Consider the following 19,051-nt stretch of genomic DNA (forward strand, 5'->3'; position numbering starts at 1 on the left):
CAGATTTGAAAATCAATCTAACGCTGGATGTCACTCTCCGTCGTGCTAAGTTCGAGAACGGTTTGTTGCAGTTCTTAGCGATAGTCGAAGCTTCGCAAATCGAAATCTGCTTCGAACAAAACATATCAGTCCGAGCATCGTTTTACCAGCTAACTGCACCTATCAGGTTGGACCTTAGGTATGAAATCGTTAACCAGAACACTTCCGAATCAGAATTTTGCAATCACTGTGCAGTGCAATCGCAAGACCGCAAACTGAAAACTCACCTCATGCGAAGTATCATTTTCAAACCGGACTGCGAGCGAGACGTTTGTGCCACTAATCTGAAACTACAAAGCATCTTCCGCAACTTCGAGTCTCCATTTGTGCTAAACAGTAGCCACATCTTGGAGATCAGCTACAAAATTCGCAACTTGGGTGAAGCTGCCTACGGAACGGTTTTGGAAGTGGCTTTTTCTCAAAATGTAAGTTTCCTGAAGAAAATGGACTTTTGTGAAGAGACTCCCGAAGGGTTAAGCTGTATGATCAACTACGGACAAGCAGTGAGGCAAGGTTCGGATGTGTTCGTTAATTTCACCCTGGATGGGCACAGATTAACGGGAAAGCAACTGACAATCCAAGGACGGCTGTTCAGCGATGGAAATGAAACGGTCAGTGCGGATAACGAGATACTGGATGTCATTCAGCTGAGAAGCTTGAGTAATTTGGTTGCAGTTGGGTATGTTAGTTGCTAGGTAATTTTGAATCAAATTTGTTAGTATGTTTTATTACAGATCCTACTATCCATCTCATATAAATCTACATGTACAAAACTCGAATGTTACAATTCAAACTAAGTTGGACGTCTATAATTTCGGACCGAGTGATATGACGAAACCTTACGTACATTTGTTCGTCCCGGTAGGCTTCATTATTGGTAAAACGAATGTAACATTTATTAGATGGAACGAAGAAAACTTGAAGGTTCGGCAGTATTTTTTTTAAATCCTTTTTTTTTCATCTAACATATTTATTATCGCTCCCATCAGATTACCCATAAAGGAACAGTTTTGAAATCAACCGAGAGGATACTGACAAACCGTCCGAAAACCAACGCATCGATATTGTTGATAGAGAAGTTAAGCGCTCAAGATCAATTTTTACTAAACAAAAAAGGAACCACAATCGTGTGTGACAATTCTACCGTCATTTGCAAAAGTGTATCATTTAAGTTAGACAGCATTGTCACGAACAGTGAACCGATACGTGTCGAGCTGAGCATGGGAATTTCATTGCATTCCATAAGGCGACACATGGACGATGACGTGGAGAAACTATCGCTTTACATCACGTTCGGGTTCGACGGCTCGACGGAAGAGATTCAGCTGACCACCGCGGGTAGCTTAGTGCTGTACAGAAACATTGCCGCCGTGCCACTTTGGATTTACATTGCGTCTGGCTTGTTTGGAATAGTCGTTCTCTCGGTTATCACGTATGTTCTCCACAAAGTTAGTATACGTCATGAAGCGAACCGTTATCAGTGACTCACTATAAATGTTTATTCTAGCACCAATTTTTCAAGCGAATGGTTCCACCCGACGAAGAGACGGATAAACCCAGCATGGTAAGAGCAGTATCTAAAAATAAGTCTGTTTACTTTTTTTGCTGTTGAAGATATGATCCAATTTGAGAACATGATTCAGTCATGATACAGGACTCATATTGTCCTGGATTTAAGCAATGATAAAAACAGAATAGAATCTCTGCACCGTTAAGGTGAAATGTAGCGCACGGCGCGTTTTAGATCAATTATTTAAAAACTAGACCAGAATTTCGAAAAACCGAAAACACTTAAATTTTTGCGATTAAATTTATCGCAACTAAACATTCTACGAATTTTGAAATTTTGCTTTGCCAAGCCCTAGTTGGTTTTTGAAATGTATAAACTGTGACTGTTGCCTTTCACGGGGATGATTTTAGAGCTAGAAAATTCGTTGCCAATTTTTACTAATAATCTAAAAATGCAACTCAAAATTATGAAACTTTTGCCAAATTAACCAAAATTTGAAAAAGTTTACCTTAACTTTTCAGCATTTTCTGTATTGCTTGCACGCTGTTGTTTCGTATTGTGGTGGTGTGAAAAATGAACGGTGGGTTCTGTGGCATTATATCGTGAGCAAAAATTACATATCAAATAATAACATGAATTTCTGCATTGAGTTTTGTGTTGAAATAACAATGATTTGAATACAATGAAATTGATATTATAAGAAATCGATCATTTTCTAAGCAACTGTCGATTATAATGCTGTAATGTTCAACTGTAATAATGCTTCGTTGTGTAATATCATATAATTGGTATTACTTCAGATTGTAGCAATTCATTTTAGCAAAACTAAAAATTCAACCTAAACAGGCTGCTGAATAAAATGAATACAAGCATTGTCGGTCATTTAGAGCATTTAACATATAACATATCAAAGATTTTAAATATATAAACATTTATGGAAAATGTATCATTATACTGAATAGAGGATCAGGACATACTTTATATGGTGGAATTGTTTTCGTTATCTAGCAGAATACTAGTACATGAACCTTATTTTAAGGAATAATTATGATACAAGACTATAATGGTAATGTTATGTGAATATCATTTGGTTGTTTTTTTTTGCATAAATACGTTTATTTCATAGGCAATATACATAAGTTTTTCTTCGCCGTGGCATCCTCAAGCATAGTACTTTAAACTTAATACATTTCGAATATCATATTAGTATGTTGGTATTCATTAGTTAATCTAAACACCGTTTTTATCGAGCGAGTTGCTATTATAAATTACATTGAATGCATTTATTTGATCTTATAACTATTTCAGGTTTGTTTGTATCAGTTCATCACTTATATTCAATATTATATTGTTGGCTATTGGTAGAACTCATGGAAGAGAAAACAGTCTAACATAAAAAAAATTTAAATTGGAACTTTAATCGACTTAATAAAATGATAAAGAAATTTCATGTAAGGAAGGTCACGACAAACAAGAATGATGATGAACAATATTGCGATAACCTTCGCCACAAGCACAATGTTTAGTCTCGGAAAGTCCAATTCGAAGGAGATGTGCATCTAACGTGTAGTGATTGGACATGAGTCTGGACATCACACGAATGAAGTCCCGACTCACATCCAGTCCCCTGAACCATGCTTTTGTCGATATTTTAGGAATAATTGAGTGCATCCACCGACCCAGATCATCTTTATCCCAAGAAGCTTGCCAGCTGGCAAGTGTTCTTTGGCCGGACGAGGTATAGAATTCGTTGAACGCAATCGGTCTCTTGGCTAAAACATCAGCTCTTTCATTGCCTGGAATGGAGCAATGAGCCGGGACCCAAACTATTGTGATTGGATAATTATTGTTATGTCGTTTGGGCACTGTTTTATTTTGCCCAAGAAAAACGGTTCATTTTTGCCAGCAGCGTATGAGCGAATGGCTTCAATTGCACTCAGACTATCTTTGAAGAGAAAATAATGGTTTGGAGATAATGTGACAATTACACTCAAACTGTAATGAACTGCTGCTAACTCTGCTCTAAAAACAGATGCAGGTTCATGAAGCCTAAATGAAGCCGAAACATTATTGTTGAATATAGTCAGAGTCAATATGCCTGAACGTACTTGTAAATATTTTTGGGATTTCTATCGAGCGTATTTTTCGACACATCCATGCACTTCACGCTGCATGGATGTGTCGAAAAATAAAGTTGACTCAGGAACATTTAGGAGGGTGTCATGGATAGTAATATATCTTGAAGGGTTGATTTCCTGTGACATATGGTTAAATTTTACTGTCATGAATCTTGTTAGAGATTGAAGCTTAACTAGCCTTTCGAAGTTATTGATAACCAGGGGATTCAGTACCTCACATCTTATTAGCAGTCGCGATGAAAGCTCCCAAAAACTATCTTTCAATGGAAGAACTCCCGCCAGAACTTCAAGACTCATTGTATGTGTCGAGTGCATGCAGCCTAAAGCAATTCGCAAACAACGATACTGAATTCGCTCCAGTTTGATAATATAAGAGTTTGCAGCGGAACGAAAGCAAACGCATCCATATTCCATCACTGAAAGTATCGTTGTCTGATACAATTTTATTAGATCTTCCGGATGAGCACCCCACCAAGATCCTGTTATTATTCGAAGAAAATTTACTCTTTGTTGGCATTTTGTTATCATATACCTAATGTGTCCTCCCTACGTGCATTTGGAATCAAACCACACCCCGAGGTATTTGAAAGTCAAAACCTGCGCGATCATTCTTCCCATCATATGAAGCTGAAGCTGCGCGGGTTAATGCTTTCTTGAAAAGACGACCAGCGCTGTTTTCTCCGCAGAGAATTCGATACCCAGATGAACAGCCCAAACGGACAAGTTATCTAAGGTATCTTGCAATGGTTTTTGCAGATCAATAGCTATGGGTCCAGTAACTGAAACCACGCCATCATCTGCTAATTGTCTTAGTGTACATGGGGTGACGAGACAGCTGTCAATGTCGTTTACATAGAAATTATACAGGAGCGGATTGAGGCATGAGCCTTGCGGGAGACTCATTGTTGCCAAATCGGCATGTGAAAAATACATGCATTTTTTCTGACAAAAGGTCGTGCAAATAATTATTTATAATCGGTGGAAGTCCATGTTGGTGGAGCTTGTCTGAAAGAACATCAATGGAAACTGAATCAAATGCTCCTTCAATGTCTAAAAATACAGATGCCATTTGTTGCTTTTGAGCGAAGGCAACTTGGATGTCAGACGAAAGTAATGCAAGGCAATCATTCGTCCCTTTATTTCTACGGAAGCCAAATTGAGTATCTGGCAACAAACCGTTCGTCTCGACCCAAGTGTCGAGACGTCGAAGAATCATTTTTTCGAACAATTTTCTGATGCAGGACAACATTGCGATGGGTCTATATGAGTTGTGATTGGAAGCTGGTTTCCCCGGCTTTTGAATGGCGATAACTTTCACTTGCCTCCAGTCAGGTGGAACAATATTTTGCTCAAGAAACTTGTTGAACAATTCCAACAAACGTCTTTTTGCAAGGTCGAGCAGATTCTTCACCAAGTTGAATTTAATTCTGTCGAACCCAGGAGCGTTAATGTTACAAGACATGAGTGCTATGGAAAATTCCACCATTGAAAAGGGGCTATCAATGGAACCATTATTTGGAGAAGACTCCCTAATAATGCTATGCGTATGAACAGAATCTGGACAAACTTACCTCGCAAAATCAAATATCCATCGGTTCGATTATTCCTCACTCTCATTTCCTACGTTACGATTCCTCATTCGTCTGGCCGTGTTCCAAAGAGTGCTCATTGAGGTTTCTCCTGACAAACCTTCGGCAAAATGTCTCCAATAGCTACATTTTTTGGCCCGAAGTATGCTCTTGTACTTGGTTTCTAAAGTCAAGAATTTTTCAAAATTCTGAGGAGTTCCTCCTCCTCGTTTTAAAAACATCTTGAAAGCATTTTGTTTCGCGTGTTCAGCTTCTGAGCACTCTTTGTCTCACCAAGGGTTTGGAGGCCATCTGTTAGACGATGGGCCAAGAAATCGTTTGGTTTGGGCTTGTTCTGCGGCCTCCATTATCGAACAAACGAGGAAGTCTTATTTTTCAAGTGGGGGGAGCTCTTCCATTAAGTTCAAGGTTCTTGAGATACTATTTTGGTATTTAATCCAGTCAAAATTTTTTGTCAAATCATATGGAACTTGTGAACTTAACTGAATTAGCAATGCCTTTGTTACTACTAATTGAGATGATGATTGGTAAATGATCGCTACCGTGTAAATCAGGAAATACTTTCCAGGTGCAATCTAGTCGTCATGCTAAAAATATCGCAAATATTATATATTAAAGTTGAGCTGCTATCATTGTAAACGGAGCCCCACATCATTTCGAGCGAATTGAAATCTCCTAAAATCAAACGTGGAGCAGGAAGGGCTTCGACAATTTCATTAAGCTGTCGTTGTCCAACTTGAGCTCTTGGAGGAATATATACCGAAGCAATGCAAATGTCCTTTCCTTTAATGTTTATTTGACAATCAACAAGTTCTATACTAGAAGTCGAAGGAATGTTTAATCTATAAAAGGAATAACATTTCTTAATTCCTAAAAGCACTCCACCATACGGGGAGTCTCTATCGAGACGTATAATGTTAGTCATTAAAATTTAGAGCTATGTTTGATGTAAGCCATGTTTCGCACAAAGCAAACACATCACATTTTTGACTATGCAACAAAACTTGAAATGAATCAAGTTTTGGCATGATGCTTCGACAATTTCACTGCAGAACAGTGTTTGGATCATTTGCGGCGGATGATAAATTATCCATCAAATGATACAAAACCTGAGTGAACTGGCCATTGAGCTGATAACTGTTTCAAAAAAGTTCTAGCTATTGGAAGGAATGCCGTTATTCTACAGTTTCCGAAAACTTCAGTAATCCTGATGGTGGCTGTGAAACGGAGCCCACTGGGTTATTGTCTTTTCTTGAGCTAGTTTCTGGATTGGTTTGTGATTTTGACAAACCAGAAGGCACAGTTTTTGGTTTTAAATTCGGCTTTTTAGATTTAACACGGGGATCTTTTTTTGAAGGTGTAATTTTAGTTGTCTTTTTTGGTATTTTGTGGTTTGTTAATCTCCTCTTAACAGACCCTTGAGGAGTGACAAACGAGGTATCTTCACTATTTCCGTCAGAGTCATATTCCTCTTCTTCATTTTGTCTGTACGCAACTTAAATGCAGCGCATACTGAAAGATCATCATGAGGACTCTCCCCACAATAAACACATTTTTCAATATCTTTATCGCAAAGATTATCCTTATAAGGCCCTTAACATTTTATACATTTAGATTCATTACTACAATAAGTAGCTGTATGTCCGAATTTTTTACAGTTCGTTCAATTCATGTGGTACGAAAGGCCGAATAGGAAGACGAATTTTATCGATATAGACATGGCTAGGCAACGCAGATTCGGCAAACGTTACTCGAAACGAATCTGAGGACCGATAAAACTTAATTCCATCGTCAATAGATGCTGAGTACAATTGCTTGCACTCGAGTATCTTAACTCCCTCGAGCATGGAGTTTTTAAAACGACCAACTCCATTTTTAAGTAAATCATCGGCTATCAGACTTGCTTCCGTGATAACACCGTCAATTTCCACCTCCTTCGATGGAATGTAAACTCTATATTCAACAGCAAATACTTTACAGGTTACAATATTGTTTGCCTGTTTCAAATCGTCAACAACATCTCGAATTTTATCTCTATTAACTTTAGAGATTTCTACAACTTTTGAAAAATGTGATGTCAATTCCTTTGTAATTTGCATCAAATTTAATTCCTTTTCTTTTTTCGAAAATAGACTATCCATGGTCCAGTGGTACCCTCTGGATAATGTTTAGCCCTTGGAGAGTTTAAGATTTTACTAGTATCCGGAAACGGATTCGGATGATCTTCCATGAGATCACTTTTATTGACACAGTGCTACTAAACTCAGACATAAACATTTTGTAGCATGTTAGTCAATTATAAATACTAATGGTTCTAGTGTAATAGTAATCACTCTACTCGAAAAATATGCAACAAACGAAAACCAAAAATCATTTACTAGCTATATTTATAAACCTAGAGTGAGTGTCAGCACCTTAGACTTAACACTACCGAACAAATTATGTGCTACACTTGCGCTATTTTTCTTGCATACTTTTATCCGCTCTTTTTACAAATCCTTGTCGTTTTTGAAGACCTTCCCTGTTTTATGAAGCATTCCCTTCATAATAGCCCAGAATGTTCCTATTGGGTGAAATTCTGACGAGTTTGACGAATTGACCTCCTTCGGTACAAAGGGAACAACGTACCACTCCGTCACCGGTTTCGTGTAACTACTTTGGGACTACTAGTCCCCGGTTTCCGCTTCCGAAAGCACCAATCAAAGCTCTCATTGTCTTTAAATACACTGTGTAATTCCATCCAGATCCGACTTCCAGTTCCGAAATTATAGAGCGATGAGTGTAAAAGCATTCAAATGTCATTCGAAATGACGATGCAAAACTGGTACGCGTCGGTACGTGCGACTTTGCTTCGTTCGCAGCGTGCTTTGTTCAATTTCGTATAGCGTGCAGGGTTGCCACATTTGATTTATATTTTTCGAGTGAAAAATATGGAAATTACTAAATTTTTTATTCAATGGGCCGTATGAATGAAATGTAGTAAAGTCTGTTGTTTGTAGTATCTTTTCAAAAACATAGTCCACAGAGTGAAACACGTTGGGTTTGGTTTTAATTTTTCTACTTCACTTTATCAGCAAACACACGAGTAGCAACCTCTGGAGCTACCTACCGAAAAATTGTAGTAAATACTACATGTTCGAACGTTGTTGTGTAGTAAAGTCTCTGCTTTTGACAGGAACGTGATCCACATGTAGCATTTACTACCGAAATTCAAGCATGCTACGTTTTATTCATACGGCCCAATTTGTACCTACTTGTTAGTGTTATTACAAAATCTTGATAACGATGCTTTTCTATAAATGTACACTTATTGCCTTTATCATATAGAAAGTTTATACAATCACTTGAAAAATTGACTAGTGAAAATTGGCCAAGACGGCTAAGTGTTCTATATCATTCGACACAGTTCATCGTGCTGAGCAATGTATGTGTGTGAGTGTGTGTCAAATAATGTCACTCATAAAATAAAAAATCTCGTAGTCGCATAGGTTGTTATTGAGTTTCATCATGCTTTCACATGATAAAGTGTGTTTAAATTTGCACACCGTCATTTAAAGCGACGATGCAAGAAAGGGTAAAATTCTTCCAGATTTGGCTTAAAACTGATTCGATTTGTAGGCTATATTAGTAACTTACTAAACGAACCGACTTCGGCTATTTTGATTTTAGTGTTATACATAGTATTACCGACCCGGTGAATGACAAGAGAAGCTACCAAATAATAATATTACCGTATCCACGCCCAAAAGAAGCAATATTTATATTCTCATCCACTTAATACCTACATACAGATATACTTACACTTTTCTCTTATCGTCTCACATTGTTTTGCAGGATGGTTTTTCCAATGTTGCGTTCACCGAGGGCAGCATAATGATGATAGCAACCAGCTCAACATGATATGTGATATTTAACCAGCAAAACTCGATTCCAGTGATTCTCATTCATACATATAAACATATTTTATTAGCGTGAACTACATATATTTACATCAATCTTCGAAAAAAAAAGTATCAATTCACCTATGCTAAGCACCATTTCTAGTCATAATGCATAGAAATTATCACAAACACATGAAACTCTGTAACGACGAATCGGTGTGCAATCATGGAAACATAAATATATCTGTCTCTATACAGAAGCCAACTCAAACCTCTGTTTGCAGTATGGGGTTTGAGAAATTTCCTTCGTAGAGGCTCTCTTTTCTTTGGTGTAAACAGACAGCTGGTAGGCAAGTGACCTCCCGTGTCATCCCGCGGTGGAAATCTTACGGGCATTTCTCAGGGCATTGGCGGTTGCGCCCAACCGTAGGTTAGCTATCCTCAGGAGTAGCTGACGTGTTGCTGGTGATGATCAGGTCCACCCATTGGATGGGGTCCCCTGGCTTCGTGTCACACCATCAGATTGATGAAGCCATGGTGGTTGAAGATGGAAGCTTTGGCCAGAGCGCATTCTTCGCTTATCGGAGTACCGCCCTGACTGTGACTATCATTGCTATTGCTGTTATTGTTCAAATCCGATCGAAGCCCGTTGAACAGTTCCTGGCCACGGGGTACTGCGAATGACACAAACCGATTAGTATCGCACACATCCGTACCGGGGGAGTAAATCTCACCGTGCTTCTTCTGGCGCGCCCTCGAATTTTGGAACCACACCTGCGTCACCCGTTTGCTCAGCCCTGTAGCCAGTGCTATCCGTTCCAGGTCCTGCCCATCGGGGTTGCTATCGATCTGGAAGTTTGCCTGCAGTATCTGAATCTGTTCCTCGGTGAAAGTCGTCCGTATCCGCTTGGTTTTGTTCTTGCCGTTGCCTTCCGCATCGCAGCCATCCTCGCTGGAAGTTGTCCCATCATCAATCAACTCCATGTAGTGTGTCTTGCACAGCACCCGATCGTCGATGATGGCAAATTGTTCCCCCGTGGAGAGCTGCCGACCGCAGGAATCACACGCGAAACACGCCAAATGAAACACGAAATCTCGCGCCCTCCGTACCCAGTCCGAAGGGGAGATGGAGCGGGAACATTTTGCGCAGCTGGTTTTGAATTTTCTGTCGAGGTGGAATAGATGAAAAATAAAAACAAACAAAACAAAACTCCGATTAGTCATTCAAATTCGCCAGCGATCGGTGATGCTCGGGACTCACTTGATGTAATCTGTCTTGCAGTACACTTCACCGTCCTTGAAGTAGCACGAGGTCTGACGTTCCAGGGAGCAGTAGCATACACTACATCGCAGACAGGATCCGTGCCACGCGCAACCACTCACTTCGAAGATGTACCGATCGGTGATCTGTTCTGAGCAGCCACCGCAGGATTTGTATTCCGTCTGGGGATGGGAAATAAAAGCGAACGGTTAGGATACTATTGCGATGGTGGTTTAGGGCAGTGTGGAAAATGTTTATGTACGACTAGCTGAAGGTGTAAAGAGCGCACTCTACTGAACAAAACTTGATATCATCGTACACCACAAAACAAAACAATAAGTCATTGTCAGAGCATTGGAGATTACTCCAAACAGTGTATGCTAAGAAATCAAACAATTCATGCCGTCATTGATTTCCCAGGAATGAGAACTTAATTCCTGACACTAAAAAGCCTCGCCACGATTTGTTTCGAGTTCTAGCTTAGAAAGTTATACTCCTTTAGTTTGTTTTTAAAAGATTATATTTTTAGGTTCAGATCCTAGATTTTTTTCTGTGTAAATATAATGGATCGCTGTAAATAATGAACAAACATGAATAATACCGATACTAGTATTTACACATTGACTTTGGATAATAAACATAATATGTTTCTTAAAACAAAATAAAAACCTTTGGTCACTAATTAAAAATCCCTCAATAGAGACATCCTTTAGATGTCAGCGGTCAAAAATTAATGACATTCGGTTAATTAGATAGTTAATTGATGTGCTTTATGGAACGCTGCTTGTGTAAAATTAAAAACAATGGAGAACTCACAATTTTGCATAGAAGCGCTTGAATATGAAATGGTTGTAAAGCCGGTGCCACATTTTCTGATTAAATACAACTGATCATTACCATGGCTGAATTCCATAAAATGAAATCCGATTCCCCGCTTTCGTCAGGTTTGGCCCCCAACGACTATTTTCTGTTCTAATATATTAAAAAGAAGTTTTCTGGAAGAGATTTGCATCGAAGGATAAGCTGAAACTACAGCGTTTCTTGAGGCTAAGGAGAAATTGTTGTAGAAAAATGGTTCCACAATTGTACTGTTTTTCAAGAAGAATACATTGAAAAATAAAATCGAAGTTTGAAAAAAAAATTGTTTCCATTGCCAGACTGAGGATTTTCTTGACCAACGTGTTACTGTTATCTGCGAACAAATTGCCGTCAACCAATCTAACCGATTGAATAGATTTCAGCTAAAATTGTACGGGTAGAAATTTTTTTTTTTATTATAGAGGTTTTAACCTTAAGGTCATTCGCCTCTTCGGACCAGAAAAACTTTCTGACCCTATGTGCGGGGTTGGGAATCGAACCCAGGCGGGCTGCGTGAAAAGTATCGACTTACCCATCACGCTATGCCCGTCCCCTACGGGTAGAAATATTTTACGGGCTATGTTGCGTGTTCACTTAGTCCAGACTAAAAAATGAAAATAAACCCCTAAATGTTCACATTCTACGACGACCAGTAATAAACGGTCAGTCTTTTACGCCCGAGACGTCAGATATTGAATATTGCACTTTGGTCTTCAAGGGGTTACACAAACAGTAAAAATGTTGCGTTTACTTAGCAGTTCAAATTGAACTACTAAGAGAGCAGTACAATTAGAACTGTTTTAAGCGCTGAATTATCGAAGGCGAAACTTGAAAAAATCTCAGTAAAATATACGCTTTTTACATAAACCAAAAACCCCAAAATGTTGATAAACATATTCCGATGATAATCTCACATATCGCTACGCAGTAAGACAATACACAAGAAATCGGCGAAATGCTCCCAAATTTAAACTGTGTTAATCATTTATATTCGTTTTACTTTTACATAATTTCTAATACACAGATTAACTTTTCGTAAATATTTTTAGTTATTAGGTTTTTTTTATTCAAGAGACTTTCAGCCGGAGATTGGATCGTCTCCGACAGAAAGTAAGGGCGTTCGTTTATTTCATCAAATCGACTAATACATACATACTCGTTCACTATTCGTGCAGCAAATTTCAAATCTTGTTTTAGCTCAGTAGTCATTAGCCTATTCGTGCATACAGCAAGCAATGCCCGCCAACTTTAATTTTTGTCTGCTGAAATTTATCGAAACTTATGTCTAGTTTATGGACCTACTGAACTGTATGAAGGAAAGTTAGGACAACGTTTTCGTTTGGCATATTAGTATAAATGTTGCACTGCGGTGTAAAACCAAAACGGTTTTGCAAATAGCATTAACTTTACATCTGCTTTACGGTGCTAAGCGGCATAACAGTTCAACAGAAACTATTTTGCACTGAAGAGTCTAAGACGACAGCTGCAAACACACACTAATTGACATATCCTGCTCAAACTTAATTGCCTATTCACGCATATCGATTTTCGCCAATATTGGGTTGGCGCGAGGAATGCAATCCATCCTCAATATACTCTCAGAAATTGCAATAGAAGTTGAGGGTTTGTTCAGTAAAATATCAACTCATGTCTGTCCTATACGCAAAGTACCCGTATATCAGTTCCATTCAGTGCAAATTTCATTTGTTGCAATATTGGAATAGTATAGGTGTATTACCGACATTTCATGTAATAAATCAAAAAATTCGAAAATAAAATTTTATTCATCTTTTTTTCGACATGTCGATTTTGCACATGGGACTGATATGCAAGTATCAAATTTTACATTGTTTTACACATTATTTCTTATTTTTACTTTTTTTTATATATATAAAAAATAGGTATAGAATTCGCTTGAACTTTAGAAAAAAATTTCCGAGCCCCGGAGGGCCGAATGTCATATACCAATCGATTCAGCTCGACGAACTGGGCAAATGTCCGTGTGTGTGTGTGCGTTGTCAACAAAGAGGTCGAGATCTCAGAGATAGCTGGACCGATTTTGATCAAACTAGTCGCAAATGAAAGGTCTCCCCGTCACCCAGAACGCTATTGAATGGTTTTGTGATCGGATGTTTACTTTTTGAGTTAGTCAAAGATTATGTCAAAATTTTCAGTTTTTTGACAATATCTGCCACAACCTACCTTGAAAACAGAATATGTTTTTTAACATAGATTCCGCACGGTAATACCTATCCAACTAGCCATAGATTGTCCAAATCAGTCCATTTTTAACGGAGATATCGATATTTTTAAATTACTTTTCGCCTTATTCCAGTAGTAGAAGTTTTACGCGTTTGATGATAAAGCGCTGTTTCGGAGCCAAATAAAACACGATTTTTTATACCGTTACATACAATTGTTTTTAAGTATCAAAAAGACTGTGTACATCATCTTTTTCCATGACACTTTGCCTCGGACCGATTTTAGCACGGTTCGTTTTTGGCAACATAATCGTTCGAGTATGACATGTAAACTTTTTTTTTTTTTTTTGTTTCGATTATAGAGGTTTTAACCTTTAGGTCATTCGCCTCTTCGGATCAGAAAAACTTTCTGACCCTATGTGCGGGGTTGGGAATCGAACCCAGGTGGGCTGCGTGAAAGGCATGGACTTACCCATCACACTATACCCGTCCCCATAACATGTAAACTTGATGATGGCAGCATTTTCAAGTTGAAAGTAATACCATAATAATTTTGATTACTTACAGCTACTTACAGTAATAAATGCTTGAAGAACATTACTCCCGTATACCATTCGACTCAGTTCGTCGAGATCAGAAAATGCAAAGCAAAGTCCTGGGATTACATTCCTTTTGTGGAATTTGGCCTTTCCTTTTCAACAGACTTCGCTGTTGATTCTTAGTGTACAGAATCATTGCATGGCTAGTACTATGGATCCTACTGACACTAAGAATCCTTCCAGGTCGGGGCTCGAACATACGACAACTGGCTTGTAAGACCAGCGCCCTATGCATTGAACCGCCCACCCGGGACTAATGAAAATGCGTGTGTGACAAATAATTTCACTCAATTTTCTCGGAGATGGCTAAACCGTTTTCTACAAACTCGGATTCATATGAAAAGAAGTATACTCCCAAACAAGGTTCCTGAATTACGTTTGGATCCGACTTCTGATAGCGGAGCCACAGGATGATATGTGAAACGGAATTAAAATAATGCTACTCATTTTTCTCGTAGATGGCTGAACCGATCTTAGATTCAAATGAAATCTAAGAACCATCTAAGATTCAAATGAAAGGTCTTAAGATCCAATAAAATATCTTGCTCTTTAGTCAGATCCGAATTCCGGCTTAAGCGATACAAGGTGATTAGTATAAAAATGTCCATTTCACATAAATTAATCAGGTTTATCGGGTTGGCAGATTTGGATAGTGGATTACTAAATAAATTTTTTTCAGTTTAAGCGGTATTCAGTTTTCGATTCGGAAGGTACACAAAAATTTAATTCGCACTACAATTTGTCAAAGATGTCTACACACTCTTCAGGTGAATTAAACTGGTTTTGACTACACCGATTTTAGAATTCCGGTTCCAGTATCGAATCGTTTCTCAAAGCTCAGTCATTTTCTCAAAAAAGCCAAATAGAACATCAAATCAAATTAAAGGACTTAAGGTCCCATACAAAATTAGTGAATTTGATCCGATTCTGGAATTACAGGATGATTAGTTTTTAAAATTCGTACAGATATAGCAGATGTAAATTGTTTGGCGTATTAATTTATGACCATACGAATCATTTTGGGTTATGCTAGCTCCTGAATACCGGTTCTGGAAGTACCATAAATGATGACGTAAAACTCTAAAGTGGAACTTACTTCGACATCTCATGGAATGTTCAATCGATTGTCACACGTTAAGATTAAAATTCGATACGATTTGAAGTTTCGATATTACAGGGTAATGAGTGATTAAATTCTCGATTTGCCGTTTAAAACGACAAAACGACACCGAAGAATATCCATGCAAAAAACACATGCGGATTGATGAAAAAAGGTATCATCTCACTGTTAGGCGGATTAATCACGTTTTTTTACCGATATACCTTTTTGGGAGTCTCTTCTAATGTTTTGTCTCAAGAAATAAGAATTACCACATAATTCGACAAAAAAATACAAAGCATTTTATTACTTATTTTTGCTGTGCCATTTCTAGTAGTTATTAGGTCAAGGATCAGAATACAATAAAATGTGAAAAACAAACAACAGTTTCAACACACAAAGAAATTGCGTAGTGTAGTTTTTTTATTTTTGTTATCGTAAAGCAGTTGGATATTGCAGTTCAACAGTAAACAGGTTTTGAAAAATAGATATTTTTGCGTATGATATATCATACGCTAGGACATAATAGGTTAAAACCGTAGACGAACAAATGTTTCTGGTGAAGTGTGAAAGGCTAGACCCAGTATGTAAACCGTTGAAATTGTTTATCTGAGGGACCTGGCCGATAAATTTCCTCTCGTTAAAAAGTTCTTGGAAAAAACGATCATTATTTTTAAAATTGTATGTTTTTTTCTAGAAAAGAGCCCTTATTTTTTCGAATATGCTCCGAAGTTCGATGGTACAAAGGAAGAGGAAATGTTATGCTTGCTTCAAAGAGAGATACTCAAAAAGCAATGTAAAATGAATCATGACTAGTAATCAGTGAGCACTACATTTCGTCTTCGACTCAATAACAAAAACAGTTCACATAGAACTGCTTGTGTAATAGGCAGATATCAATGCGGTCCAAAACTGATTTTTAAAAAGGGGGTATGTATTTTTCCATTAAGAAACTCGGAAATTATTATTTGTAGAAAATTTGTGTCGAATGAGAAGATCTAAACTTTATGCTCTGTCTTGGACTCATCAGTTTATGTTGAATGTTATGCTACCAACCTATAAGCAGACTCAAAATCTCTGCTATTTTCACAACACTTTTTAGTTTACACCGAAGTTTAATGTCTTAGCTGACGTGCCGAACGTAAACGTGTTTCGGCATATACTGGCTGATTCAGGTATTAAAAGTTTTTGGTTCTAGAAAATCGATTGTGCATCGAATATACACTGAAAAATAGTTAGAAGGGTGTTTTTAATTAAAAAGTGAAGTGTTTCGAATTTCATGTCTAATAATTTCAAAACGTCTACTTCTAGGAAGACATCAGAGAATTTATGCTGGAAACATGCCTTCAAAATAGAGCGCTCAATCGATGTTCTAGAACTTCCAGGACTCCATTTTTCTACAACTAACTGTTCCTGAGCTACCGTGATATGAAAAAAGTTAATACAAATAATCATTCACCCATTTTAAAAGTCACTGAGGATTTATTTCTCCATTCGTGAAAAATCAATGGTTTGTCATATCAAAGACGTGTACAAAGTTTTTTTTTGAATCGGAGTATGTGAAATCTGATGTCCTGCAACAAATTTCTAAATTCGATCCGTAGATTTAATTGGTTTGAAAATCATAAAAAAACACAGGCAAAATTATGGTGTTTGTTAAAAAATACTGCTTCATTATTAACATACAATTTCGTAATCGTACTGAAAGTCGTCATATTTTAAAGAGACGAAAAAGTATCAAGTTTCATAGCAACATTTGTATCAATTTTATTTAAAATTTGGTTGTGTTAGAAATAGTTAGCGTTTGGAGCTTTAAATATTTCAACAATATTGAAACATTAGGAGAACAGTTTTAGTACATATAAAAGAGTTTCCTCTCATGAGAGAAAGTATTGTCGGATTGAAGCAGTTTTACTTTTACGATTATATGCCTTGTATTGATAATAATCATATCTTGTGTAAGGGTTGATGATTGAGCACTTCGTTCAAGACAACTCAATGTCCAATTACACAAGGAATCAAACCACTGATTACCATTTTAACCATGAAAAATCTCAAGATTTCGTGATTACGGTTCAAGGCACAAATCTCCAAATATCAAGGGGAATGTGCCATTTGAGCCGATTTGTTCTGAATCCTGATTCATTAATTGTAATTGTAATCTGTTTTAGCTGGTGAATAAATGTACCTACAATTATGTTAGATTTATTCACTAACTAAAACAGACTTCAATTACTCTCAAATTTGGTGCAAGTTTACTAACATTAATTCTTGCATATTTATTTTGATCATGTGTAGTTTTTTAACGGTCCTCTACACTCCCCCGCACAAAAATGTTCACGTTTGGAGCCCCCCAGTCTATACAGACCTCATTTTAATATCATACCGACAGGCAGCAAGCGTTGAGGGTAAGTAAAATAGTTCAAATTAGTTCAATCTATTGACGCTAGTCGTCTTATTTCGTTTCTTATCCAAATACTTTGAATTCCTTTCATGAATTTTGGCACATTTTATAACAATGCTGCTCAAGTCAAGCTTTACTTTATTCTAGTAGTTTAAGTCAAACTGCTATGAAGCACTAGTAGTAAAATTTCAACAGCTATGCTCTGACGATTCGAAGGCAAACAATACAAACAGACCCAAATAACTATAATAGACAAGGCCATGTTGGTTTGTCTAAATCTTTTAGTGCAGAAGTATCGACAATTTTTTCTATGAACGAAGCTAAGTAAGTGATACTGATAACAGTACAATGAATTAAATATGCTCTACAGCTACTCCATCCATAATTCTTTCCTCTAACTTTTCAAACAATTTAAAGACTGGAACCAACATCTTTCAACTTACTTTAAAAATAATTTAAATCGTTTAGCACATGAGTAAAAAACTTTATATAAAGTTATATATATATATATAAAAATATAAGCCGCAGCTCATGTGAAATTAAAGCTTAAATCACATTGTGTTGGATTGCTAAGTGGAAAAGCAGTTAAATCTTAAATGTTATGCACTGCCGAGCTCAAATCGAAGCGCAAAGTAAACTAACATAGTTGACATAGCAACAGAAAGTAAACAGCACGATTGGAGCATCTCAGATTTTCGTTTCGATTGAATTTCTATGCTAAGTCTATTTTTTTCAAATTTCCTTGATATTTGATTCCAGAAATTTTTAATAGATATAAATAGTCAACCGGTCCATATCCTAATTCGTTACGGCAACACTACCTGACTTACCTTCATAATGCCAGATTTTGCAGTGCACAGCTATGTTTCCTCAATTTGATTAACTTGTAGAAATTTCTTTTCGATAGCAATAATATTTCACAAAACATAGAATAATCCGGTAACTTTTCTCGATAGAACGTAGTTTATAGCACTATTCCACCTTTTCCGAAACGGCCTTCACACAATTCCCAAACTATCAAGCGACGAACCATCCAATCGCTCAATCACCTTTCAAGTAACGGCTCAACACATCTGTTCTCCTGTTTTTTTTTCTTCCTCGTTTATAACTTTGCTTTAGAGCTTATTCACAGGCAGGTTTTTTTTGTTTGTTACTTTTCCACAAAACACACCACACTATCTCAGCCAAAGTCACGAGCCAACTACTCGATCCAGCATCCTCTCACAACTGATTCCGACTGCAGACTGAATGAGGCTTTTTGACGAAGTCCGTCCTCGGTATCATCCCTCGCCGTCGCCCAACGGAACGGAAAATAACTTCCATTCCATTCCGTTCCATTTCGATCCATTCTGATTTTCGCTCTCGCTCTCCGAAAGCCCACTCCGAGTAGTATATAACAAAAGCAAGCAAGCCGGGCGGGAATCGAACCGAAATGATCACTGCCAACATAACACGCCCCTTCGATATATTTA

The 19,051-nt window shown here is 37.5% G+C and overlaps 2 protein-coding genes across 3 annotated transcripts; one reads left to right on the forward strand and one right to left on the reverse strand.

Annotated features, from left to right (window-relative positions):
* The first annotated feature begins 34 nt into the window (after positions 1-34).
* On the forward strand, positions 35-9,245 carry LOC131437936 (uncharacterized). The gene is made up of 5 exons (XM_058607627.1): positions 35-718; positions 774-963; positions 1,029-1,487; positions 1,547-1,603; positions 9,111-9,245. Exons 1-5 carry the CDS (start codon positions 270-272, stop codon positions 9,174-9,176), a joined length of 1,221 nt encoding a protein of 406 aa, XP_058463610.1. The 5' UTR covers positions 35-269; the 3' UTR covers positions 9,177-9,245.
* Positions 9,246-9,269: 24 nt separating this feature from the next.
* LOC131437937 (LIM/homeobox protein Awh-like) lies at positions 9,270-18,809 on the reverse strand. Of its 2 annotated transcripts, XM_058607629.1 has the most exons (4): positions 18,410-18,809; positions 10,419-10,600; positions 9,892-10,322; positions 9,271-9,831 (listed from the first exon to the last, which is right to left on the reverse strand). In XM_058607629.1, exons 1-4 carry the CDS (start codon positions 18,413-18,415, stop codon positions 9,668-9,670), a joined length of 783 nt encoding a protein of 260 aa, XP_058463612.1. In that variant the 5' UTR covers positions 18,416-18,809; the 3' UTR covers positions 9,271-9,667. The 2 variants fall into 2 exon arrangements, with proteins under 2 accessions (XP_058463611.1, XP_058463612.1); XM_058607628.1 differs by having other exon boundaries at positions 9,270-10,322.
* Positions 18,810-19,051: the final 242 nt, after the last annotated feature.

This window comes from Malaya genurostris, chromosome 3 (genome assembly GCF_030247185.1).
Source record: "Malaya genurostris strain Urasoe2022 chromosome 3, Malgen_1.1, whole genome shotgun sequence".
NCBI lineage: Eukaryota > Metazoa > Arthropoda > Insecta > Diptera > Culicidae > Malaya > Malaya genurostris.

Coding starts and splice junctions, on each gene's coding strand:
- LOC131437937 (XM_058607628.1), bottom strand. Junction 10,323..10,418: donor TGCAAGACAGATTACATCAA/GTGAGTCCCGAG, acceptor CCACCTCGACAG/AAAATTCAAAACCAGCTGCG.
- LOC131437936 (XM_058607627.1), top strand. CDS start 270: ATGCGAAGTATCATTTTCAAACCGGACTGCGAGCGAGACGTTTGTGCC. Junction 719..773: donor AGTAATTTGGTTGCAGTTGG/GTATGTTAGTTG, acceptor GTTTTATTACAG/ATCCTACTATCCATCTCATA. Junction 1,604..9,110: donor AGACGGATAAACCCAGCATG/GTAAGAGCAGTA, acceptor ATTGTTTTGCAG/GATGGTTTTTCCAATGTTGC.